Genomic DNA, 26117 nt, shown 5'->3' with positions numbered 1-26117 from the left:
AACCACCAGGCCTCACAGCAAGGTTATGCCTGATACCTGGGGGAAACACCTCAGGAGGTGCCAGAGCCTTCCTTCTGGGGCCCCTTGGCCATTTCCTCCAGGCTCAGACTCATCTCTCAGTCACACCTGAATTCTCTTCTACTGAGGAGAAAATCTGAGAGCCAGCAGGCAGGTGACTCGATTCCCTTCGACTCGTCTCTACCTTTGACTGGGGAGGCAGTGCCAATCTTTTGCCATAAGATATCCTCAAGGGGAAGAGTTCAAAGTTTAGAACTGAGGTTTGTTTTTGAGGCACTGTGGGGAAAAAAATTTCCAAATCTGGATGCTACCTCCTTTACATTTAGACATTGGTAGACTTTGTTAAAAACTCCTAAGGGAACAGAAGAATGGTGATGGACCTCCTGTTTTAAACAAACAAAAAATTAGGGGAGGAGGCTGGAAAGGAGAAGGAAGGCTCTGTAATACCTGGCTGAACATTTTCAGTGTCCTCAGAGCAAAAGTGAATGCTCACCACCCCAGATATCTTCACACAGCTGCTCCTCAGCATGTGGGAGTCAAAGCTGACTTGAAAACACCAAATGACAATGGAACATGCTGCTCCACCCCTCACCCCATGACAGACACTGGCCCCAGGGCCCGCCCCCTTCACTGAGGAGCCATTTTCTGGATTCACTGAAAACTGGGTCACGAACATGCAGTAGAAGGAGGCTGAGAGGAGCGAGCCAAGGAAAGGCAGAACCACATGCATCCCCGTCCACAGGACACTCATGCCACCGAGCTGGGTCCAACTCTCAGGCTGTTTTGGGGGAAGCAGGAAGGATACAGCCAGAGAGATGAAACTGCACTGACATTTTCCGAGAGAAAGGAGCAGAGCCTGTGTCACAGAAGAGGAGGAGGTTTTAAGTAGAAGAGGCGCGTTAAAGGTGTCAGGAAACTTCAAACAGGATGAGAACTGAATAAAGCCTCTTGGTCTGGGATTTAGGAGTTTTATGTGACCCTTGAGATCAATGTATGATGAGTGCAATGTCCTGTTTTATTTAAAACCCCATTTCACATACCCTTTTTGTTACATTTTAGAGATATTTTAATTTCTTACCTCCTGGAATGCAAAAATCGGGCTGCTTTTGTTTTGTTCACACTCAGAAATATTGTTGGATACAAAACTGTAGTTGCCAGTTTCTTCCCATACCCTCCTATATACATACTGTGTTGTCAGCGGAGAGGTCAAAGCCATAGCAAACGCACTAAGGCAAATGGCAGGTTCTACCAAAAAAATCTTCATTTTGCTTGGGTAGGAAGCTGAATTCTCTTAAAAAGAAAAAAGGAAAAAAGAGAGAGATCATCGGTTGCATTCTTAGCTGAGAGGTTAGATTTTCAATGACGGGGAAATTAGGAGGCGTTTTGTGGAGTAAACAAGCAAACTGGGGAACAGAAAGCAGTAAGCACGCCCTGAGCAGAGACTGTCACACTTCCCATTTTTAAGAGCAGGACCTCTTAGGGCTCAAAGCGCTTTAAGGTGATTCTTTTAATTAACCTTAATAAGTTGTGACCCCTTTCGGCTGGCCAATGATCACACTACAGCTTCCACACTATACGCTGCCAGCTGCTTTCAAAAGGGAAACGATGAGGGTCCTCTGGGGACACAGCCGTTGGCAGCTGTTTGTTTTTGTTATTCTGCCGCATGCTAATAGCAGACAGGAAGGAGGCCTTTTAAAAGGCAGCTCCCAATCGTACGGGAACTTTTTTAAAACTCACCCCACGGTTACAGCCTTGCTGCCAGGCTAGGCACAGCAGCAAAGGCCCCGTTTATGGTCCCGCACTCCCGGGGGGCTGTCGCCTCTGGGGAGACCCCGAGCTCACAGCGCCTCCCGCGCAGCAGGGGACCCCAGGCCGGCCGCGCCGAGACGCGCAGAGGGGTCTCCCTTGAACCCGATCGGATCCACCTGTCTGCGAGCCGCAAGCCCCTATTTTCAGGCAAACCGAGGAAGGCGCACTTCCGCGTCCACAGTGATAACGGCGACAGTCCGCCGCGCGGCCCTCGCTGGGCTCCTCGGTGGCCCCGCGGGCCGGCCTCGGCGGGCTCGGAGGCGCCAGCAGCTGCTCCCCGGGCGGCGGCGGTGTGGCGGCGGGTCGCGGGTCCGCGGGCGGGCGGGCGGCCTGCGCTCCCCGGTGACTCAGCCCGCCCCCGGCAGCGCCGCGGCCGAGGAGGCGGGGCCGCTGGGGGCGGAGGCCACCCGTGCCGTCCCTGCCCGCCCGGCTCTCCCGCGATTGGGCCCCGCGGCCGGCGCCCCCGCGGGGACTGCCCCGCCCCGACCGCGCTCGAGCGCCCAGCCCGCGGAGGCCCCGGCCGCCCCCGCGCCGCTGCCGGGTGCTGGGCCCCGCCGCCCGCTCCTGCGGGGGCCCTGCGGTTGCCGAGCGTTTCTGGGTCGGAACGTCGTTTTTCACAGAAGCACGCAGGGGATCTGTTGCCAAAGTAACGTGTTTGGGATGCAGCTCCCTGTAGCATCCGGGTCAGCCGGACGAGTGCCCTCAAAAGAAACGCAGGAGGGGCACAGACGATGGGACACCGGGGTGGGTGCGGGAGGGACAGTGAAGAGTCGCTGGCTCTTCCTGGTGGGGTGACCTTGGCCAAATTATTTCATCTCCGTGCGCCTCTGTTTCTTTATCTGTCAAGTGGGGATAACAGTTTTACAGGACTGTTGTAATGAAGCCCTCAGCATCTACACACAGCAGAGCCCTTGACCAGGGGAGGGACGGTAAATGCCCTCCAACAGGCCCACCAGGAAGGCGCCTGATGCTGAATGAGTTGGGTTTATTGCTTCTTGTAGCGAGGAGGAATGCGTACACGAGGAGGAATGCGTACACGGGGATCCTCGGGGTACCTCAGTAGAAGGAAAAGGCGTGTAGAAGACGTTCTTCTTGTGGGCAGAAAAATGACTATCCACTGTACTTCCCTGCTTCGCTGTCCCTTCCACATGAAGAAGAAACGTAGGACTTAATTTTTTCTGATGCGTGTCTCTAAGGGGAGAACAATCACTATGCGAGCCTTTTCCTTTTTCTTTTCCAAATATATTAACTGCTTAAGTATGTATTAAATAAAGAAGCCTTAAGCAACCGTCACTTGGGATCTGTCGCTGTGCTGGACACTGTGGATGAGACGAAAGTTAACACACTATAGTTAATTATCAAAGAAATGTCCATTTGTTTGGTAAGAAAAGGTGGAAATACATGAAAGGAATAAAAAATAATTCTAAAACCAAGTCTATGGAGATCACCCCAGAGCAGTAACTACCATTCCCCTCCTGCTGTTCCCCTCAGAGACTCCGAAAGGAAAAGAAAATCCAAGCAGGAAAGGAGGAGTTGCCATTCCTCAGGCATAATCCCCCTGGCGGTGTTCCTGAAAGGAGGGTCGACAGGTGTGTTCTCCAGGGCAGGGTCTCCAGGAGGATTGTGACATTTTATGTTTTCAGTTCAATGACCTGGAGATTTTAACATAAGCATATTCTAAATTATCTCATAATCAAGTACTGACAGTTGATTTCAGTGCCTGTACAGCCCTCCCTTGGTATCTGCAGGGGGTTTAGTCCCCAGATGCCAAAATCTGGGGATGCTCAAGTCCCTTATAGAAATGGTGTAGTATTTGCGTATGACCTACACACGTCCTCCCCTATACTTTACATCATCCCTAGATCACTTGTAATACCTAATACAATGGAAATGCTATATAAACAGTTGTTATTCTGCATTGTTTAGGGAATATTGACAAGGAAAAAAGTCTGTATGTGTTCAGTACAGACAGAGCTATAGTAAGCCTTTCAATCCTAGGTTGGTTGAATCCATGGATGCAGAACCTGGGGACGCAGAAGGCCAACTGTATTTGTATTTCTGCTTATGATCACATTGGCTCCAAGAAGTACTTTAATAGTGTCAGACTAACAGGAAAAGTAGTAGACTGAATATATAAATGATATGCCCAAGCTAAGTGAAGACCGAATAATGTCACATCATGTTGTTCAAAATAAGTTTTCATAGTATTCCAATAACAAGTATGTGAGAGCTGAGTTGCCACTGGACACATGAATAGATATAGTGAACTCAAAAGAACCCTTGCTGTCCTGGGCAATGCCATAGTCAAGTGGCAAGGCCAAAACAGAATATAATAACTAGTAGATTTTGTTGGTTTCATGAAGAAAGTGGCTTTGGCTTTTTTGCCTCTGATAAAATCAGCAATGTAGCATGTGATGAAAAGACCTCATTTACACCAATTACTGCTTAGTAAGTGATTGTTAATACTGTGCTCATAAAAATCTAAGGACATAACTCCAGGCACAAATTGTTGAAAGGAAATGTAATCGCATCATATGACCTTGGTCAATAACCTGCTAAAACAGACCTGAATAGATGTTATCTAGCTGACAAATTCATAACCTGACTTCAACCTTTGTCTGTCCTGACCTCCATTGCCTTGGACACCATTGAACAAATTCCTCCTTTTTGAACTGTTCTGTCTCTTTGGGTTCCATGACTTGACTCTGTCTTTCTACTACATTGAGAGCTCTTTCTCAGGTTTCTTAGGCTCCATCTCAGCTCCTTTCTTCTTCCCAATCAACCACATCCACATTTGTAACTCGACTACCGCAAGTATACCAATCATTCCCAAATCTCAAGCCCACCCTCTTCTCTTGGACTTGACACCCAGAGCTTCCACCTTAGTATTTTAAAAAACCACTGCATACTTTTAAATGTCCAAAACAAGCATCATCTTCCTTTTAATCTACTTCCCTTCAGGAATCTCCATTTCAGTCAATGACATCACCTGTCCAGTCACCAAAGCCACAGACCAGGAAATCATACAACTTTTTGGTCACCAAATGCTCTAGCTTTCATATCATAAATATAACTGGTATTCTCTATACCTCTTTTAGGTGTGTGGCTGTAAGAAAAGTGGGCCCTTGGATCCAGAGCTGTTAGAATGAACAGCTCTTTTTCAGCCTGGCTAAGGTCAGGGGCTTTGTCTTGCCGTCATCCCATTGGTGAGTGGAATTTGAGGGTTGCAGGAAAGGAGGTGGGCAAATATGCAGAGGGACCAAGGATTTCCCTGGTAAATCAGGAATTCTAACTCTTCCTTTGGGGTTTCAAGTTATTATAACTCTTCTGATGTGCTTGGATGGTCCTAAGTAAGCTGAGTGGTCAGAAATGTGCAATAATGGCCCTCAAGAAGAAATCCACCATGATGGTCGCGATAGGGATGGAGTAGAAGAGCTGGGCTGGGAAGCCAGGGCTAACACCAGGGCTTGTCTTGTCTTAGGGGAACGTCAGCTTCCTAACAGAGTAATGATGTTGCACTCTGTCCTGACCCACTACCTTGGACCTTGAGGGTCCTTAAGAGAAATAGTTGATTAACTATAAATGGTAGTATCTGTCACTAGAGTTGTATCTGGGAACATAGCCTCCTATAGTGTGGAGTAACCATTGCTAACCAGGGTCCACCAGCCTCCCTCCAGTCTGTGCAGCACTGTCTACAGTGGGTAGGCCTTCAGCTCTTAGACCTGAGAGCTGGACTTCTGTTTTCTGTACCATCCTCAAAAAAGCAGAAGTTGGAACCTCAGGTAGTCAGATCAGACTTCTCAATTTCTTTTCTGCACAACAGAAGTAAACAAGATTGACTCATCTGGATGAAGTAAGCACCTTGAGGGGTCTACTTTTTAAGAAAGGGAGAGCTCACAGAATGATGAATGGACTTCTCATAACTGGGGTGGAAAGTTCAAATTTGATTTCTTTGTGTAGTAACTTAAATATGACTTTATTTTCTGCTACAACAGGTGAAATAGGATCTATGTGAAAGTTCCTAGAATAGGATCTAGTACTCAGCAGGTATTCAATAATGTTTGGATTTGAATCTGGATCTTGCTTAATCAGACACACATACTACCATTTTTGAGAAGTTATAGAGAGGAACCTGGCCACTGCTTCAAATTGGCACTTCCTTTTGTGACCCTATAAAGCTACTATCACTTTCCTCTCTTAAGAGGAATTAGTCCCATTTTCAGTGGGGTTGGATGTGAGAGCAGGGAAGGATTTAAAGTCAGCAGAGTAAGTTAAATTCATGTGCACATGACTCCACAATATGACCATGTTTAGGGATTAATCCTCCTCCTTCCCTCTGCAACTCCTTGCCCCAGGCCACATCATCTCTCATCTGCACTGCTGCAACAGTCTTACCTGAGTACTCCTCCTCTACTCTCCAGTCTGTTCTCCACACAGCAACAGAGCATGATCGTCTTTACAGAGATATAGAATCACATCATTCTCTTGCCTGAAACATTTCAATGGCTTCCCCATTGAATTCCAAATAAAACTGCCTCTTTGCCATGGCCTGTGTAGGGGAGGAAGACTTTTCCTCTACCTAAATGTGGGTTCGTCTGGCCAGAGAATGAATTAAAGTCACATGAGATAGAAGAGCAAGAGAAAATTAAACAAAGCTTTATGAGGAACCATGGCCTGGGGACTCTCTTCTGAAGAAAGAAAGGGCACCGAAGAAGTGGGGTGCACAGAGTGGTTATATACCCCCAAACAGGATATTTCACATATGATTGAAATGTCCCTCCCACAATAGTCACAAGATTGCCCTGTCGGCACAGCACTTGATGGACACAGCAGGTAGTGGTCTGCTGTCTCAGAGGGCGTAGCAGGAGGCAAGTCTATTGTCTCAAGCTGGGTGGTCACAGGTGAGCGCTGCAATCAGTTCCTAGCCTAAGGAAAGATGCTTAATCCTTAAGGGAATGCCAACGTTGGGAGGGGGAGGGAAGTCAGTTACAGGAGGTTACCAGACAAGCACAATAAACAAATGCAGATTTAAGTCCTTGCCTTCGCCATTGATTAAGAGTTTCTAGAGAGAAGGTCATCTCCTTTCTTCTTCCTGGTACAGAGAGGGAGGCACCTTTACAGGTAGAGATTTCCTTTACAATGTAAATGTCTCCTAACAAAGAGCAAGCAAGTTCCACTCCTCAAAGCCTTCTTCCCTGTCCCAGTTTATTAAAAGCAGCCAGCCTCAAATAATCCTCATGCCAAAGAGACATATCTTGGGGTGACCATTTCCAGGTCCCCACACCTGAAAGGCCCCAAATGACCTGGCCACTATCCACCTCTGCAGCCCTGAACTGCCCCCCCACCATCAGTGTCACTACACTTCTCCTTTAGGTGTTAGCTTGCTTTAGGTGTTAATTTGAATGTCACCTTACAGAAGTCTTCTCTGAGCATCCTACCCAAACTAGGAAAGTGGATTCTCTTCTGCTATTCTCTAACTCAAAGCTTCTTGTTTGATTTCTTTTAACACTTCACATTTATATTATTTTATTTATTTGTATGTTTATATTTTTTGGTCGTGTATTTCCTGCACTAGAATTGTGCGCTCCGTGCATGCAGAATCATGGCTGACTAGTTCAAGACTATGGCCACATCTACAGCAATGGCTAGAATGTAGTGAATCTTTGTCAAAGGAATGAAATAAGGTGGTTTTGTTCAGCGCCCCCCAGTATGGAATCGTACACTAAATCTGCCCTTGGGAACCACAGAGAATAATTATCTGACATATTTATTTTTCTAAGAGACTGAGTTTATGGCTACATGCTCCGTCTTGCTGAATCTCTTAAAAGAAATACCATGTACCAGAATATTCAGCAAACTATGTTTACTAACAATATTCAAATATGGTTTGTAATAATGATAGAAATAGAAAATTTTTATTTATAAATCAGTCTAAAATGTGCAACTCCCAAACTAATTGTAATTCTACCTGAAATTTTATTCTTTACCAGAAAAAGAGGTAAAAAAATGTTCAGGCTCACTAGTAATCAAATAAAGTCACATTAGGATAATGATTAAGGTATCATCTTCCATATTCAAAATGGGCAAAGATTTTGTTTTTAAGATAAAATTCATTTGGCCAACATGAGGTGAAATGAACATCTTGTCATACACTGCTGGTAATAAGTCAACTGGTAAAACTTTTTTCAGAGTAGTATTTTAACAATACGCACTGAAATCAACATTTTGGATACGTATTGTCTACCCAACAAGTCCTACTGATGAAATAATAATGAATTGGTACAGAAATTTAACTACTTAGATTTTCATAAGCTTGTGTATAATTTGAAAAGACCTAAATATATAACACCATTAACTATAACTATATGTATAAAATAATACAGGAATGGTGCATATATAATGATGTGTTTAGAAAGGCCATTATACTATATTCTCACAGAATATTTTATTATATGAAAAGTTTTTCATGAATGGTATTAAATGAAAAAAGGAAATAAAAAGTGTACAATATATCCCAATTTTGTTGAAAAATAAGTATACATATGAGTGTATAGAAGAAAGTCCATAAAGTCATATATACACATTAAAAGAAATTATCTGAGTGGTGGGATTGCCAGCATGTTTTATTTGTGTATGGAATACCATAGAGAGTATTATTTTCTGTATTTTCCACATTTTCAATAATGAACATATGTTAGTTTATAATCAGCGAAAGAGTTTATTTAAAAAGAAATGACAGAGAGAAATGATAAAAATGATTATATGCAAAATCACTCATATTTGTTACAAAGCTGTAGGAAAAAAAAACACCCTTAGAACTTTTCAAAGGTTGATTCTTTTCTAAGTGGTTCTACAAGCTTTAAGGTTGAATCAGCAACCACCTGGCAAACTGATGTTCTTGGACTGTCACAGGTGGCCCAAGACAAGATAGGATGGAAGGCAATAACTGACAGGCAATCAAGAGTACTTTATCTAGGAAAGCTACTTAAGAATGTAGAAATAATTGTTCTGAAATGAAGGGAGGTACCAGGGTGAACTTTTGGGCTGCCTGGACCAACCTCTTTAAAACTGGACACACAAAACAGTGGAACCTCAGAGAACTTAGAAATCCTCTAGTCCAACTCTCTAACTTTACTCTTAGAAAACGGAAACCACAGTGCATAACTGGGTTATTCTTCACGGAACATACTTGCCATTATGTAGTCCTGTGCTCACAGATCCTGAAAGGAGCCTCCTTGGAACCCAGTCTCTGCTGGGGCCAAGCTCTCCCCTTCCATTTTCCTAACAGAAAGTGAGTGGAGTTTTTAAGGAGGAGTTTAAAAAGGCAGTTAAGAAGTTTAAGAGGGAAGATGAAAGAGTTTTTAAGAAGGAGAGGCTTCAATCTATGTATGTGCCCCAGGAAGGCACAATGTACTATCTTATCTTTCCATTCCTGCAGCTGCTCCCCTAGTTACCCCATTTGTACTGATGGCCTCCAGGCCACTGCTCTCCCTGAGGTTACGAAAGCGGAGCAGTCACGCCACTGCCTGGGCTCTGACCCCAGTGGGGAGCCACAGTCTTAAAGGAAAGGAGATATCATTTTTCTTGTTAGCATGCACGCCAATCCTGGTCAATTGGATTATGGTTTACTTTATTTCTATGCCCCTGCAACTGTGATAGTAGATAGATTTGTAATATGCAGAAAACGTTCAGGTAATCAAAACATAATCTGCAAGTATTCAGAACATAACTAAGTGGAATCTCTATTAATGGGCTTTCTTGTTTTTTTTTTTTTAATTTTCCTTCCCCAAATAATCTGCTACCCCCTGTTTCCCTATGTAGCTTTCCACTTCTCACGCCAGCCAGACCCGGTCTCATCCATGACCCCTCCCTCCAGTGCATTCCCACCCCAGGTGTTCGTTTGGACCTGCTTATTGTGCTTTATTCATTCAACAGAAATGTACTAAGGGACTTCCAGTTTCACCTCCAACCTGTAAAGAGCCTCCCATCCTCAGAGCAAAAAAAGCTGAAGGAGCTGAAAAGTTGTGCTTTATCTTGGACCCGTCAGAGACTGAGATCGAGGAGCACAGCTACACCCCATGGTCTGGAGAGACAGGTGAATCCAGAGTCACAGCCGAGATCTCCTTCTCTGGACAGAAGGGGCTGGAACCACACGCTGGCAGAAACACTTAGATGGCAATTTTGATAAATTGCTAGAGGTCAACCGTGGACTGACCTGAGAGTAAGACGCTCCTGGGGTCTGCCACCCAAGGAGGGCTCCACACTTTTGTAGGTTTCTTTATCTCCAGGAACACCACCAGGTTCTCACAATGAAGAGCTAAAAATGACCCCCTCATGGCTCTGGCAGACGGAGGGGAATATTTACCATTTTGAAATATACCTAGAGTGTTCTCGTAACAAAGGGCTATTCTCCAAGGGAAAAGACTCATCCCACTGGGGGACGGTCATTTTCCTGACTCCAGCTCCCACTATACTTCCTGTCTCACCTAAGGGAGGGGAAAAAAGGAATAAATGTTTGTGAAGATCACAGCCCAGGGCCACAGGGCCACTAGAAGACTGGTACTTATTAATAAGATTATATAAGAATGCTTCCCCTCCCCCAGACCTTACCACCACCAGCAGAGCCTCAGTGAAATAACTGAATCGTAGCTGAAAGAGCTGTAAGGCACAGACTCTACTTACTTCAAAGCCTCTGGCAACTGCAGCTACAACAAAGTTAAACATGGCCTAAAACCCTAGCCAGAGTGACATAAAAGCTCACACTAATGGCCTATGTACCTCAGTTCCTATTAGACACGTCATGTTGGGCTTTCAACAAAAAAATGGCAAAGCACGCTAAAAGGCAAGCAAAAACACAATCTGAAGATTAGACTAGACTAAGACTAGAACCAGATGCAGATATGGCAGAGATTTTGGAATGATTGGACAAGCAATTTAAAATAGTTATGATTAATATTTTAAGAGCTCTTTTGGAAAAAGTAGACAACTTGCAAGAACAGATGGGTCATGTAAGCACCAAGATGGACACTCTAAGAAGGCACCAAAAGGAAATGCCAGAAGTCAGAACGACTGTGACTGAAATGAAGAATGCCTAACAGGCTCAACAGTAGACCAGACATGGCCAAGAGAAGAACTAGTGCGCTTAAAGCGCATCAAGATGTATTGAGTTCTGACAAATAAAAATGGCAAGCAATAGGATATATTGGAGTATATGAGGAAGCCATTTGGTATAAACCTAATTCGGCCTGACTTTGTTTTTCCAAAAGGGCCTGACCGTGGCCATTGAGCATGCATTGTATATCCGCTTAGACATTTTGAGATAAAGGTGCAACTTCCCTCCCCCTCCCAACGTTGGCATTCCTTAAAGATTAAGCATCTTTCTTTAGGCTGGGAACTGATTGCAGCGCTCATCTGTGACCACCCAGCTTGAGGCAACAGACCTGCCACCCTGCGGGGTTCACTGAGACAGCAGGCCTACTGCTGTTTCCATCGATCGCTGTGCTGACAGAGCAGCCTCGTGACTATTGTAAAAGGGACATTTCAATCATATGTGAAACGTACTCTTTGAGGGTATATAACCATCCTGTATACCCCCACTTATTTGGAGTGCTCTGTTCCTTTGTGGAAAGACTCTCCTGGGTTATAATCCTCAGATTTAAGCTCAGAATAAACTCACCCAAATTTTCATTTATAGATTGGTTTTGAATTGTTTTCATCGACAGTTCCTTTGTGTGCCAGACACTATGTTGAGTACTAGTGAACCAGACAGGCCAGTCTGTGTCCACCCAGAGCTGCCTTATGTACCACCAAGCAGAGAATTCAGAGTATTCCATTCATCTTGGGTCTGTCTCCGTCCTGTCCTTCCCATCTTCACTCTCTACCTCCATTCCAGTCCTCGCCTCTGCCTTTTCAAAATCTCCCAGATTGCTCTAAGACTTTCACATCTGGTCTTCTTATCTTTCAATCCTGATCCATTCTAGTTAATTCTTTACACTGCTGCTGGAAAAAATCAATCTCAAATATAAAACTGGCTGCTTTATCTCTGCTTTAGTGGTTATAGTTTCTCTTTGGATAAAGTCCAAATTCCTAAGCAAGTCATGCAGCCCTGACCTCTCCCTACTTCTATAGCTTCAATTTTTACCACTCCTTGCCTAGAATTTTACGTACAGACACACAGAACTCCAGTTCAGTAACTTAATGGAATGTCACTCCTCTTTTCTTTCCTGCCTTGTCTGGGTGTCCAGTTTGTCTTTCAAGACACAATTCAGGGATCAATGACCATGGGAAGCCTTGCCTCTTCTCCCCACACATCAGTTGTACCTTCTCTGTCTACCATAGCAATTACCACCCTGTATCATAATCATCTGTTTTCTTGACTATTCTGCTCTGGACTAGGCTATGGGTTCTTTAAGGCCATGTCTTAATAGACCAGGTATTCCAACCCCCTACTACTTTGTCTGGCATATAAAGGTAACTGGTAAATGTTTAATGGATGAACAAATGAACAGATGAATGGATACAGAAGGCTTACAGGAGGGAAAAAACAGATGAATACAAGAATACAAACTACAACAGTCACTTAGGTCAAAAACTAATTTCCAGGGTGTATTAGTCAGGGTTCTTGGTTACAAATAACAGAAATTCACTCTGGTTCACTAGCAGAGAAGGAATTTTCTAGAAGAGTATTAGGTAGCTCACAGAATCAACAGAAAGGCTGGAGAGTCATAGAAAAGACATAGCCAGGGATTTGCCACAGGCATGGCCCACTGAGAACCGATGCTGATGGAGCTGTCCTGGCACCTTTGCTGTGGTACTTCTCAACTGCCACAGCCACTGCTGGGAATCCTAAATCAATGACTCAGTCCCTCTTGCAAGATTCAAAGTCTCAGAAGGAGACTGACCTGCTACCCTTTGGTGAGGTGTCTGTGATGTAGTTGTTGGGGTGGGAAAAGGGAATAGCTTCTCTTCAACCTCCCAAGTAGAAACGGCGTTCATACACTAAACAGCCCAAATGACAAACTTACTACGCAGATTTCCCTGAAGACCTCTGTGTCAGTTCCCTAGGGCTGCTTAACAAAGTGCTACAAACTGGGTGACTTAAAACAACAGAAATTTGTTTCCTCGTAGTTCTGGAGGCCAGAAGTCTGAAATTAACGTGTCAGCAGGGTTGGTTCCTTCTGGAAGCACCTCTCTCTTTGCTTGTCGTGGTTACTGGCAGTGCTCGGCGTCCCCTGGCTTGTAGATGCGTCACTGCAGTCTCTGCCTCCACCCTCAAGCCGTGTTCTTGCCGTGTGTCTGTTTCTGTGTCTCCTATTCTTTTTTTTTTTTTATAAAGATTTTATTTTTTCCTTTTTCTTCCCAAAGCCCCCCGGTACATAGTTGTATATTCTTTGTTGTGGGTCCTGCTAGTTGTGGCATGTGGGACGCTGCCTCAGCGTGGTTTGATGAGCAGTGTCATGTCCGCGCCCAGGATTCGAACCAACGAAACACTGGGCCGCCTGCAGCGGAGCGCGCGAACTTAACCGCTCGGCCACGGGGCCAGCCCCTCTGTGTCTCCTATTCTTATGAGGACATCAGCCATATTGGATTAAGGGGCCACCGACTCCAGTATGACCTCCTCTTGACTAGTTACATCTGCAATGAACCGATTTCCACATAAGGTCACATTCTGAGGTAGTGGGGGTTAGGACTTCAACACACCTTTCTGGGGAACACGATTTGACCCATAGCACCCCGCATCTTCTACATTGAGGTTTTCTTTCTATTCTGTGGTATCCAAGGGCGGGGGGGCGGGGGGCGAGGAGTGAGAGTGTTCTGCCCCACGTGCGGACAACAAGGGGAACATTGTCTGTGAAGGATAAAAGAACACAATAGAAATGACTGAAAGAGTGGTTGCTTCTCATTATCAACTTGTTTAGAACCAGCAATTCTAAACTTCAGTGATAAAATACTTCCTCCCCCAAAATCTGTGTTTTGCTTCTTAAAAATTGCTGTGTGGAAAAATATGTCCACAAATTCTTCGCTACCTCTCCCTTTAATAGGTGGAGCCCAGCTCTCCTCTCCTGAATGTGGACTGGACATATTTATGTGTGGGAAGTGCAAATGTTGGTTCATACGTGATGTATTTACAGAGTTTGAATTCTGTCTTTAAATGTAACTCTTCTTTTTGTTAGTTGTTTTAAAGCTAAAGGAATCAAACAATATAAAGTTAAGCATAAAAATAAAATTATTTTTTGCAATTACTGAATATAATTTTGTTGTTCAGAGAAAGGGAGTAAGAAAACAATCATTTGCCACAGTTGACAAATATGCTAGGTATTATGTCACTGCTTTTATGAAATTTAAACTTGAGACTCAAAATTCTGTGAGGCAGTGTGAGATCTCCAATGCATAAAGAAGACTACATTGTCCTCATCGTGGTTCTTTCCGATGTCGGAGAGTTAGATCATAAAAATAATGGAATCATACCCCTACTTACCCTGGTGAAAAACTCATCAAAGAACTTCAACAGAGGTTTCTTGCATACCCACTGTGTGCTTGGATTACATCTGGGAACAAAACAAAGACTCATGCCTGTGAGCACACCTGCTGGTGTAACCACAGGACCCGGAACAGAATTTGACACCCCAAAATATGCCCAATTGGCATAAAGTCTATTTTGAGCTGATGATTATTAAAAAACAACAGACACAGGAAAAGCTCTGAAAACCTAGTAGAAGTTCCCCTTTTGTAAGGGAAATATACATTTCTAAGAGAAATCTCCACTACAAGGGTGCTGCCCTCTCTGTGCCAGGAAGGGGAGGATGCCTCTAAATCTCCAGAAACTCTTATAATGGAGAAGGCAATGACTTAACGCTGCATAACAACTTTACCCTTGTTTACTGTACTTTCCCCAGTAACCTTCTATAACTAACCTCATCTTAACAACAGAAGGTTAAAGCTACTTTTCAGGGGTAGCAAACTGCCAGGAGCACGCACAAAGGAGAAAATTTTGATCTGCCAATCAAAACTCATCCTGCCAGCACTCCCACATACAAGCCAGCCCTCCCTGACCCCTTAAACCTTTCCCTATACCTTGGACAGACAAGGCAGATTTGAGATCCTGGCCTCCTGTCTCCTTGCCAATCAATTGGGCAATAAAGCCTTTCCTCCGTCAAAGACTGGTGCACCACGGTGTTGGCTTCTGCACACATCAGGTGGCAAGCTCTTGCTCAGTAACACTGGGGGTGGGAGAGACACACATGAAAAGTATATCCTGTAGTAGCTGAGAAGCGGATGAGAGCTTTGGGGAAAACAAATAGAGGACAGAAGAGATAGGAGCACTGGGGAGGAGTGGAGAGGCACAGGTTGTGGGATTACACAGACTGATCAGGGTAGGCCTCAGTGAGAAGAGACACTTGAGCAAAGACTTGGAGGAAGTAAGGGCGTGTGCCACATAGATAGCTGGAGAAGAACTTTCCGACAAACGTGCTGGCTAAGGCAAGGATCTGCTCGAATGTGTACCTAGCGCGTTGGAGGAGGGGCAAGAGGCCAGAGTGAGCAGGAGGGAGAGAGGAGGACAGGCTTCTCTCAGGGAGAAGGTGTAACCTTGGGTGAGTCAGCTCTCTTTGGAAGGAGAATGTCTGAAGGACAACTCAGCTGAGAGCCTGCACCTGCCAGCAGCTGGGGAATGAGGGCTTCAGCCCTGAAGGGGGTCTGGGCAGGATGCCCAGCATTCCCTACAGAGCTGGATTTCTAGGGCTTGAGTCATTTCATTTGGATAGGAAATTAATGGGGAATCCTAGAAGATTAGCATACCGGGGCTATTCATGTAATCCCCAAGGCAGGTAACTGACTAACAGCTACAGAATGCAAAGACACAAAACTTATGTAGGAGACGGTTTTGCATAGATCAGACCCAGAAGGGGCTAAAGACCACCTTAAAGAAAATGAAAGTCATGCAGCAAGGAAACTACGAAGGGCCAAAAATATTTCCTGGCTACTTTCTTTTCACTGTGTCTAAGACCTGTGACTAGATGGTGAGCTATTAGTGAGGGAGAGGTGGATCATAGACTTCTTTAGTGTATGTATTAGTTTGCACGGGCTGCCATAACTAAATACCACAGGCTGGGGGACTTGGACATTTATTTTCTCACCATTCTGGAGGCTGGAAGTTCAAGATCAAGGTGTCAGTGGGTTGGTTTCTCCTGAGGCCTCTCCACTTGGCTTGCAGAGAGCTGCCTTCTTGCTGTGTCCTCACGTGGCCATTTCTCTGAGCTCAAGCATCCCGGTGTCTCTCCCTCTTCCTATGAGGGCATCAGCCACATTGGGTTAGGGCCCCCTCTGATGAACTGGCTAACCTTAATTACTTCCTGAAAGGCTCCACTTCCAAAAAAGTCACATTGGGGGTTAGGGCTTCAACATGTGAATTTTGAGGGGATATAACTCAGTCCATTACTGTATCATATTATCTTGCAACATTTTAGGCATTTAATGCCATAAGATCTTGGGGTTGGATAGGTTATTAGAAACATTCAAACTTAATCTTCCCTCAAAGTCCAAATACCTGGCAAATGGCAGTTAATTCACCAGAGAAGCAAAGTTTTTCAGTTTGCAAGTCTGGTATATAGAATTAATAATACATACCAAGTAAGAATAAAGGGAGAGGTGTAGAGGAGAGAGGGTTAGGCAAGAATAGTGAATTCCAAAGCAAAATTTATCTACAGTAATAAAAGGAGTCTACAGGAGGAATAAAAATAGAAATGATAACAAATTAAATGCAGGGCCCAGAAAGGTAAGCACAGCCCTGAGTTAGGGGCCAGGATCCCAGGAGCTGTCTTAAGTCTGTACCCAACATCCTGGCTTCCCCAGGGATGTGCCCACCACCCCCAGGAAGGCTGTGGGGTAATTCAGGAGTTAAGATGAGGATAAGGAATAGAGTGTGCAAGCAGAGTTATAGGATGTAGATGATGTTACGATGCTGAGGAGGGTGACTATATAATTTCTCTTCCGAATATGGACACTTCTTAGAGTGAAAAGGATGCTATTAATAATTATGCCAAGACAATGGGTGCACACCAGGAAACTGGGACATACGGTCATTCTAATATTATAGGGTTATTGCCAGGGAAGTCTCAGTGTACAAATGTGGGGGTGGGCTATGGGCATGTATGATCCTCCTGGACCTCTAACTGGCATCCTACATGGAATTCTTCAACCTTTCTTTTCGGTCAAGCTGAGCCGAGGGTGGAAAAAGTTAATGAGATACGCCTTTGAGATGTTAATCTCTCTGTTATTCTAGCACCCCAAGAAAGGCCACCACTACCTGTCCCCCTCCTTTAACTTGCACCCTGTCGGTGTTGCAATCCAATGTACACATCAAGATAGACGCGGAGAGGGCTGATGGCCACTCTGAGTTTATTATAACCAGCGTTTCAATATATACATAGCTTACATCTGTTAAACATACACAGGTGTTCTGGACAATGTAATTAGCGAATGCCAAGAATTCTTAGTGATTTCTCAAGGATCCCTCCCTCGGCCTCTGTTTTGATATTATCATGTTATTGCTGTGCTCGTATATTTTATCTCGGAGCATGCAAGGCCTCCTAGGCAACGACCCCTCCTGCTCCTGATATCGCGTCTCCATCTGTGCTCCCGGGCAACCGCGCCTGGCTTAGGTTGCCTCCTCCTGGAGGTCTTACCCGTCATTGGCTAACCAGCCTTCTCACCTCTGGGTCACAGTTTGTTGGCAAGCCTTTTCCAGTGATTATTAACCCTTCCTGCGTCAGGGGTGGCTACACACCCAATGATTTTAATTCTCTTCTCCAAGTTTTCAGATGTATCTTTTAACCTTTCAGTACTTGACAATACATTCTTGTTATTGATTGATATAGAATGGAAACTTGTCACCAAATTCTGTGCCTTGTCAGTAGATTATGCAAAGTGGTGTTTCCTTGTAAAACATAACAGAGAATCTGAAAAACACAACTAGTTGTGTATCACGTTAAACATTAATAATCAGCACAAGGATGACAAAGGCCATGCACTTGTTCTATATGTGCCTAAAAATCTCCTCGGCAGGGGAGAACAGAAGTAATACTCTCCTGGGAGCAACTGTTGGGTGACTGGAGGCCAAAAGTCATAGAGTTAGAAAATGTTATCAGCAAACTGCATGTTTGGAAAACCCAGGAGAGAGAGGTTGCTGCAGATGCGTTCCTTCCTCTGTCTCTACTCCTCCCCACCATAGACACACTTTTTTTTAACCTGGCTGTTAGAGCTTGAGTTTTGTTCAGATATTTATCTTCCTCCACGAGCCCTGGGGTAGGTTTATCATCACTAATTTCAGAGATTGAATCATTATTAGTCTAACCCAGCCATTTCCCTCCACTATGATTACTTCAGCCACAGGTGTGTGATGTAATCTTGGCCCATGAAGTGTGTGGGGAAGTTTGCTGGGATGATTCACTGTTACAAGGGGCCACACAGAAACACACTCTCCTTTTTTGTCCCTAGAAGTTGTGTGGTTGTGAAATCCGGAGCTGCTGCAACCATCTTGTGACCATGACAAGAGCTTGTAGAGGACAAGCAAGCTGCTGAGGATGGTGGGCAAGGTGTTTTGAAACGAATAATCCATAATCAATCTATAAATCAAAATTGGGGTGAGTTTATTATGAGCCAGATCTGAGGACTAGCCTGGGGTCTTCCTTCCCCAAGGAAGGAAGGGCACCAAAGAAGTGGGTTGTACAGAGTGGTTTCATATGATTGGAATGTCCCTTTTACAACAGTCACAAGACTGCCTAGCCAGCACAGCAATTCACACAGCAAGTAGCAGTTCTGCTGTCTCAATGGACACAGCAGGTAGCAGTTCTGTTGTCTTGACTGGGTGGTCACAGGGTGAGCGCAGCAATCAATTCCTCACCTAGGGAGAGAAGCTTATTCTTAAGGAAATGCCAATGTTGGGGAAGTTGCACCTTTATCTTATGGACATTTGTTCTTGTCTTTGGGACATAGTAGATCATTAAAGCAGATATACAATGCATGTTCAACGGCCACATCAGGCCCTTTTGGAAAAACAAGGTCAGGCCTAATTACGTTTACACCCTATACTCCAATATAACCTGTGGCTTGCCATTTATTTATCAGATGGAAAGATAAAAAGAATTCAGATCCCTGAACGAATTGTTGAGTTGCTGAACTGTGCAACAGTGGAGCAATGTTTCCTCTGGACTTTTTGCTTATTTCTTGAAACATAGCAGCATAGTTGGTTTACAATTTGCATCTAATAAGTTTTTAAACGTTTGTGTAGGTCACTTTCTACTGTTTCTTGCTTAATTGGCTTTTTCTCATGGAGCCTTGTTTCCTGATTTGCCATTTATCTTTGTGCAAGGGCCATTGCCCCAGAAAAATGATATCTAGGCTTTCCCAGAGGCCTGGGATAAAGGTGCTTCCTCCATAGAGGATTTGCATTTGCTTCTGCCGGGTGCCCGGGAGCAAGACTGGACAAGGACACCTAAATCCAACACCTGGCTTGAGATTGCAGAAAGGAACCTGGCCTGCAAATCTGCCCAACCAGGTTCTAATCCTCAGCTTGACTCAAGTAAAACTCACCTTATCTCTCTTATCCATAGAATGGTTCGTGGCTATTTTGCATGGACAACACTCACCTTGACAGGGGGCCCTCTGGAGTATCAGCCTATAGGCGGGACTCCCTCCCTCTCTTGGAGGCGAGGAAGACAAGCCTGTGAGTCATTGTAGGGCTTGTGGCAGCAAATGCCCTGGAGCAAAGTGGCTGAGGCTCTGATTCCCTTATCTCTCTGGGTTCAGACTGTCCTTCAACTTTGGCCTGAGCATTTGCTCCCAACTTGTCAGTTCTTTGATTTTTAAGGTGGTGCTCTTTATATTTCATCTAGCAAAATGCTCTTTTCCCCCAGAGGGTTACTCTCCCTCTGGAGTTATTGTCACATGAGAAAATACATTCATTCCTGTTGAAGTCACTTGAGTCAGGATTTTTTGCTACTTTCAGCCAACCAGCTCTGCTCTTGGCATCTTAATTACGTTCTGGAGAGCTTTCTGTCAGGACACCTGGAAGTTGGCGAAAGTCTCTAGTATTAGGATTTGGGATGCACTGATTCAGTAAGGATTTCTTAGTTATTTTGGGCAAGTCTCTACAAAAGAAAAAATATTTTTTTATAAAGGAGATGTGCAAATATTACAGCAAAGAAGAAAATTCACATTTATTGAGGGCTGGCAGCTATTTGGCACTTGGCTTTATTATCTCTGGACTGAAACTCTAGTCCCTTAGATTAAACAATGAGGTTCTATTACTTAAGATGCCCAGATAATGCGACAGAATAGAGGGAGAGGAAGGAGCGGGAGAGGAAGGAGGGGGAGCGGAGGGCGAGGGAGAGTGAGATCTGTTCTGTCTTGTTTTACCTGGAACAAAAGTAAAAAAGTGGTTCACGCCATGTTTTCTGCCGTTTTGGGTCAGTCAGAGCATGTTGTGCAATGAGTACTGAGGTCTCTGGGATTTTCCTCACTGGGGTAGAGACACAGCTTGTGAATAACACTGCCAAGTTTGCTGCAGTGCAATTTACATTTGGCTTTGTTTTCAAGCTGGGACTGAAACCAGAGGGCAACCTGCTTTAACTATGCTCAGGGGCTTTTGGGAAGAGTAGTTAGATAACACATTACTAAAACCCACCCCATAGATAACATCTCTGACACGTGGGGCACCATGGGAATGGGTGCTTGAGTTTTTCAGTAACTGAGAGTCAACTTCTTGTCCAGTTCAGGCTAGTTGAGACCACCAACTCATCAACTGGCTCTGCATGGATGACCAATAAGTGACCCTTTGACATCAAGGATCTGAAAACTCCACCCTCAGATCATGGTGACACCACCATTTGTTTTGTGAACGTGTGTCCTATGAAGAGCCATGAAGATTGACTGCGCTTGTAAGATCATCAATTACCTCACTGCTCCTCACCTACAATCATCTATTCCCACTTCAGACCACCCTGCTCCCTTATCTCATAAATATCCCTAATCTTCATTTTTCAAGGAGGTAGATTAGAGACTGGTTCTTCCACCTCCTTGCTTGGCTGCCTTGTGGTTAAATCCTTTCTCTTTGCAAACTCTTCATCTCAGGGATTGGCATGATTGTGCAGTGGGCAAAGCGAACCTGGTTTGGTAACAGGACCTTAAATAAAAATTGTGTTTAGAGCCACTGTAGTTGTGTTGATCATCAAATCAGTTTTAGCCAGAAAACATATCTTGCAGAGAGCCCTGGGGAGCCACAGTCCTGGGTCCAGGCTGGTTTTCAAGTTGCCTCTCCATCTTGGGAGAATCTCAATTTCTCTGAACCTCTTCACCCCCGGCTTTTAAATAAAGGGTTAGACAAGATGATCTTTAAGATTCCTTCAGATTCTGAAGTGCTGCTTTATGAATGCAAATTTATTCAAGATTTTAAAAGCTTGCTTTGTTAGCAAATCATTGAGTTGATTCCTGTAATACTGTTCTCATCCCTGAAATAGTGTCCTCATAGTGTTTTCAGTTCTCCATCTGGCTGATTGCACTGTCATGGGGCCTTCCTGCAGAGGGTGCCCTGATGTGCAAACCAGACCCCTCAGGGCCCAGCCCTGGCTGCTGGGCTGCCAGCTCAGACCCTGCCTGGGAAATAAATGCCTGAGGTGAGGGAAGCTGCCTCACCCAACAGGACGCCTCTTCCATGGCAACAATGCACATCCAAGCCTTGGCCAAGGGAGTGTATATTACTCTGCTCAGGCTGCCATAATAAAGTACCACAGACTGGGTGGCTTGAAAAATAGATATTTATTTCCTTACAGTTTGGAGCCTAGAAGTCCAAGATCAAGGAGCCTTCAGGGTTGGTTTCTTCTGAGACCTCTCTCCTTGGCTTGTCTGTGGCTGCCTTCCCACTGTGCCCTCACTGGCCTTTTCTCTAAATTGCACATCCCTGGTGTCTCTCCCTCTTCTTATAAGGACGTCAATCATACTGGATTAGGACCTCATTTAACCTTAATTACCTCTGTACAGGTCCTATCTCCAAATACAGCCATATTCTAAGGTTCTAGGAGTTAGGGCTTCGACTATGAATTTTGGGGTACACGATTCAGTCCATAACATGGTGTAACAGCTCAGACCCCTTGCCTCAAGTCAGAAGAACTCTACAGGGCTCCCTGGAGGCCAGCTAAGTCTTTTGTTGCTCCTACTTCTCCCTCTGCCCCGGCCCGCTGCCTTCACTCCTCAGTAAACTTTCTGTGCCCAAATCTCCATCACAGAGTCAGTTTCCTGGGGAGCCAGATCTAAGACATGTGCCCTCCATCTTTGCTTTATTTCTCTTCTCGGGAAGACCATTTTGACAGCATATCAAGAAGGCTATACCTAAACCTTCCTCGAAATGCGTAGCTTCCCACAATAAAGAGTGACCACCACTGGAGGGGGTCAGTGGAGATACATGGTCTGACCAGGTGGTCTCTAAGTTACCTTTTATAAGACTTGCCTGTTTTAGCTCAGCGTCACCTGATAGCTCTTCCTTAAATAGTCAAAGGACACAGGGGCCCAAATTAAAAAAATTACATATCTTGTACCTGATTCTGCTGATCTTAAGCCAAACTTAGCTCCCTGCCCAAGCTCCCAAGAGCCCCAAACAGTTTCACTTTCTCTTTGCCTACCCTTCTTTTACAAACTGAGAAAGAATTTCAGGTCATCAAAATTGCAGAAATGAAAAGTACAATGGGACGTTAGCATGATGGTGGAGTAAGTTGTTCCCTTTGTCTCTCTCCTCTAAATTACAACCAGGAAGACACCCACTGACCAACAAAGGACTCCCTGCACAGCACACCAGAACACCTGAGAGATCCATACATCTTAGGATGGGTGATCTGGACCTCCAGGAGGAAGTGGAACTAGAGGGCAGTTCCCACCCCATACCCCAGCAGTGACTCCCACACTGGCCCCAGGAGTCGGGGCTGCATCCAAAATGCAGATACTCCCAGCAGTGGTGGTGGTGCCCTGACGTGAGGTTTCAAAAAGCACACTAGTGCCAGAGACCAGAGGCTGCAGGAGCAGCAGTGGGGCTCAAGGATCAGCCTCTGCCCTTCCCCCAGCAGTAGCAGATGGCACCGGCGACCTGAGTCTTCAGTAAATGCAGCAGCACTTATGGCTTAGCCCTCCCCCGCCCCCAGCAGTTGTAGCTAGCACCTGCAATCTGAGGGTTCAGGAGCCACAGCAGGAACCATGACCTAGCTCCCAGTGGGAGCACCCCTGACACCAGCCCTACCAGCAGTGGGGCTGCATACAAGATCCTGGGCCCCTGGCAGTGGCAGAAACTCCTGTGAACCCAGCACCCTCAGCAGTGGTGCCACCAGCACCCCCAGATAATCCAGCAGCCAGCAGTGCACGTAGTGAACACGGTAGCAGCATTTGAGTCCATGGAGAGCCAGTGGGGGAACATGAGATCCAGGAGACTCCAGAAGCAAAAGAGGTATTCACAGCCTGGTGACCCTGGTGGCAACATCCACGACTGCAGTGACATTGTAAGTAGCAAGACGCCAGCAACCTCAGAGACACAAGCAGCAAAAGGAGGGCACTGACAACACATCTGGCATAGGCAGTGGAGGGTGGAAAGTGCAGGCTCTCAAATACAACCAGAAGCAGCTTAGAATAAAAGTAACCAAAGCCTTACCTAAATAAGAAATGTGTTTACTACCACAAATGTGCCAGCAGAGGGTCAACTCATCAAGTACCATGAAAACTACGGTAACATGGTAACACAGAAAGAAAATGACAACTCTCCAGAAATCAAACTTGAAATCACGGAAGATTGCAGTCTCTAAAACTCTAAAAATGACAAAGAAAGAATATTAATGGTGGCCAGAGAGGGGAAAATAACTTACAAAAGAACCCACATCAGGCTATCAGTGGATTTCTCAGCAGAAATTCTACAGACTCAGAGAGAATGGAATGATATATTCAAAATATTGAAAGACAAAAGCTATCAGCCAAGAATACCCTATCCAGCAAAGTCATCCTTCAAATATGAAGGAGAAATAAAGGCTTTTCCAGACAAACAAAAGCTGAAGGAGTTCAATGCCTCTAGACCTGCCTTACAAGAGATGTTAAAAGGATCCCTCTTACCTGAAACAAAAAAGCAAAGGTATAGATAGCTTTGAGCAAGGTGATAAATAGACCGCAGAATCAGAAAATTGCAGCTCTGTATCATAATATGTTAGTAAACACTTAATTATAACATAAAAGCTAAAAGACAAGAAAGCATCAAAACTTACTGTAACCAATTCAATTTGGTAACAAACTCACAATAGGAAAAGCAATAATTTGTGACAACAAAAACATAGATGAGGAAGATGTAAAGACTGAAACCTGCATAGAATAATGGAGATAAAATGTATCAGCAGAAAAAAGACTATCTCATCTATGAGATCTTTTATACAAACCTCGTGGTGACCATAAAACAAAAAATCGGAGCAGAATCACATAGCATAAAAAAAAGAAAACTGAGAAACACGTCACAGAAGACCAATGAGCTGAAATGGTAGACAAAAACACAAGGAAAAAGAAATAATGGAAATACAGAACAACCAGAAAACAAAAGATAAAATGGCAGAATTAAGTCCTGATATATCAATAAGGACTGTAAATGTAAATGGGTTGAACTCACCAATCAAAGGAGACTGAATGGCTGGCTGGATTGAAAAACAGGACCCAACAATATGCTGCCTCCAGGTGACCCATCTCAACTCTAAAGACAAACATAGACTCAGAGTGAAGGGATGGAAGATGATACTCCAAGCAAATGGCAAACAAAAGACAGCAAGTATAGATGCATATATCAGACAAAATAGACTCCAAGCCAAAAAAGATAAGAGACAAAGATTGACATTATATATGGATAAAAGGGATATTCCACCAAGAAGACATAGCACTTATTAATATATATGCACCTAACACAAGAGCACCAAAGGATATAAAGCAACTATTAACAGACCTAAAGGGAGAAACTGACAGCAATACAATAATAGTAGGAGACTTTAACATCTCACTTACATCAATGAATAGATCATCTAGACAGAACGTCAACAAGGAAACATTGTCCTTAAATGAAACACCAAATCAGATGGACTTAATAGATAAATATAGAATATTCCACCCAAAAGCAGCAGAATATACATTATTCTCAAGTGCATGTGGAACATTCTCAAAGATAGGCCATATATTGGGAAACAAAACAAAACAAGCCTCAATAAATTTAAGAAGGGGATTTGCGTGTGGTTCACCATGGTGGAGACTCCAAATTGCAAATCTTTGCTGATCCCAAATAGACTCATTTTTGCTGGAGAAATAACTGCCTATTTGTTTAAGGTCAGCATTCAACATTTTTGTGGCCTCTACAGGGATGCAGAGAAGACCCCTGATGACTATGAAGCTGGTGAGCAAACAGGTGGGATATCCACAACAGTGCCCATTGAGATTGCCACTTTTCTCATCTGACCCTGGACTTTGAGGATTCCATTCTCTGGAAGAAGCTATGTCATGAACAGCCCTATGGAGAACCCCACATGGTGAGGAAATGAAGCCTTGTACCAATGGCCAAGAGAGTGACATCAGTAACATGGTGGAGCAAGCTGTTCCCTTTATCTCTCCCACTTTGAACTATGCTTAACGGACATTCATTGGCCAATGGAGGATACCCACAAAGCACAAAAGGATGCCTGAAAGACCCACATAACTATACATCTGAAGGTGGATGGACTGGCTCCCCAGGAAGTGGTGGACATAGGTGACTACTCCCTTACCTTTCCCTAGCAGCCTTATGTGCATCTCTGAATACTTTCCCAGCTGTCCTGAGAGCCCATAGTACCATTGTGGTCTCAAAAGTAGGAATGCACCTTAGGGTGACTGTGAGAAGGGGTGGCAACAGCCCTGGGCCCACACACGAACACTTTCCTAGCTTGTGGGAGAGACCACCTGGCTGCTGCAGTCCCAACAAATGTCCCAGGCTCAGACCCCAAGAAGAAGCCCCACCCACCAAGCACAGTGGCCGGTGTGACCATAAAAAGAGGTGACAGCAGATATACACATGTGTATGTGTACACGTACACATGCAGCATGAGCAGCAATAGTACCACTGTGGCCCCACAAGTAGGAATGTACCTCAGCCTGGTGGCAGCCCTGAGCCTGTGTGTGAACACTTTCCTGGTCAATGGGAGCACCCACCGTACCCACATAACTTCCAGCAGATGGGGTGGGATTAGAAACACAGCTCCTTCTCC

The 26117-nt window shown here is 44.7% G+C and overlaps 1 protein-coding gene across 1 annotated transcript in view; it reads right to left on the bottom strand.

Annotated features, from left to right (window-relative positions):
- Nucleotides 1–26117, bottom strand: part of SLC46A3 (solute carrier family 46 member 3) — a 182018-nt gene that overhangs the window by 17602 nt on the left and 138299 nt on the right. Inside the window, exons 2-3 of the mRNA XM_046663867.1 lie at nucleotides 1995–2462; nucleotides 1206–1308 (exon numbers count right to left, since the gene is read on the bottom strand). Of these exons, the coding sequence (XP_046519823.1) occupies nucleotides 1206–1308; nucleotides 1995–2462 (571 nt within the window). The remainder of the gene's footprint in view (nucleotides 1–1205; nucleotides 1309–1994; nucleotides 2463–26117) is intronic.

The sequence above is a fragment of the Equus quagga genome, chromosome 6 (assembly GCF_021613505.1).
Source record: "Equus quagga isolate Etosha38 chromosome 6, UCLA_HA_Equagga_1.0, whole genome shotgun sequence".
NCBI classification, from domain to species: Eukaryota; Metazoa; Chordata; class Mammalia; order Perissodactyla; family Equidae; genus Equus; species Equus quagga.
This window is presented reverse-complemented; position numbering and strand designations above follow the sequence as displayed.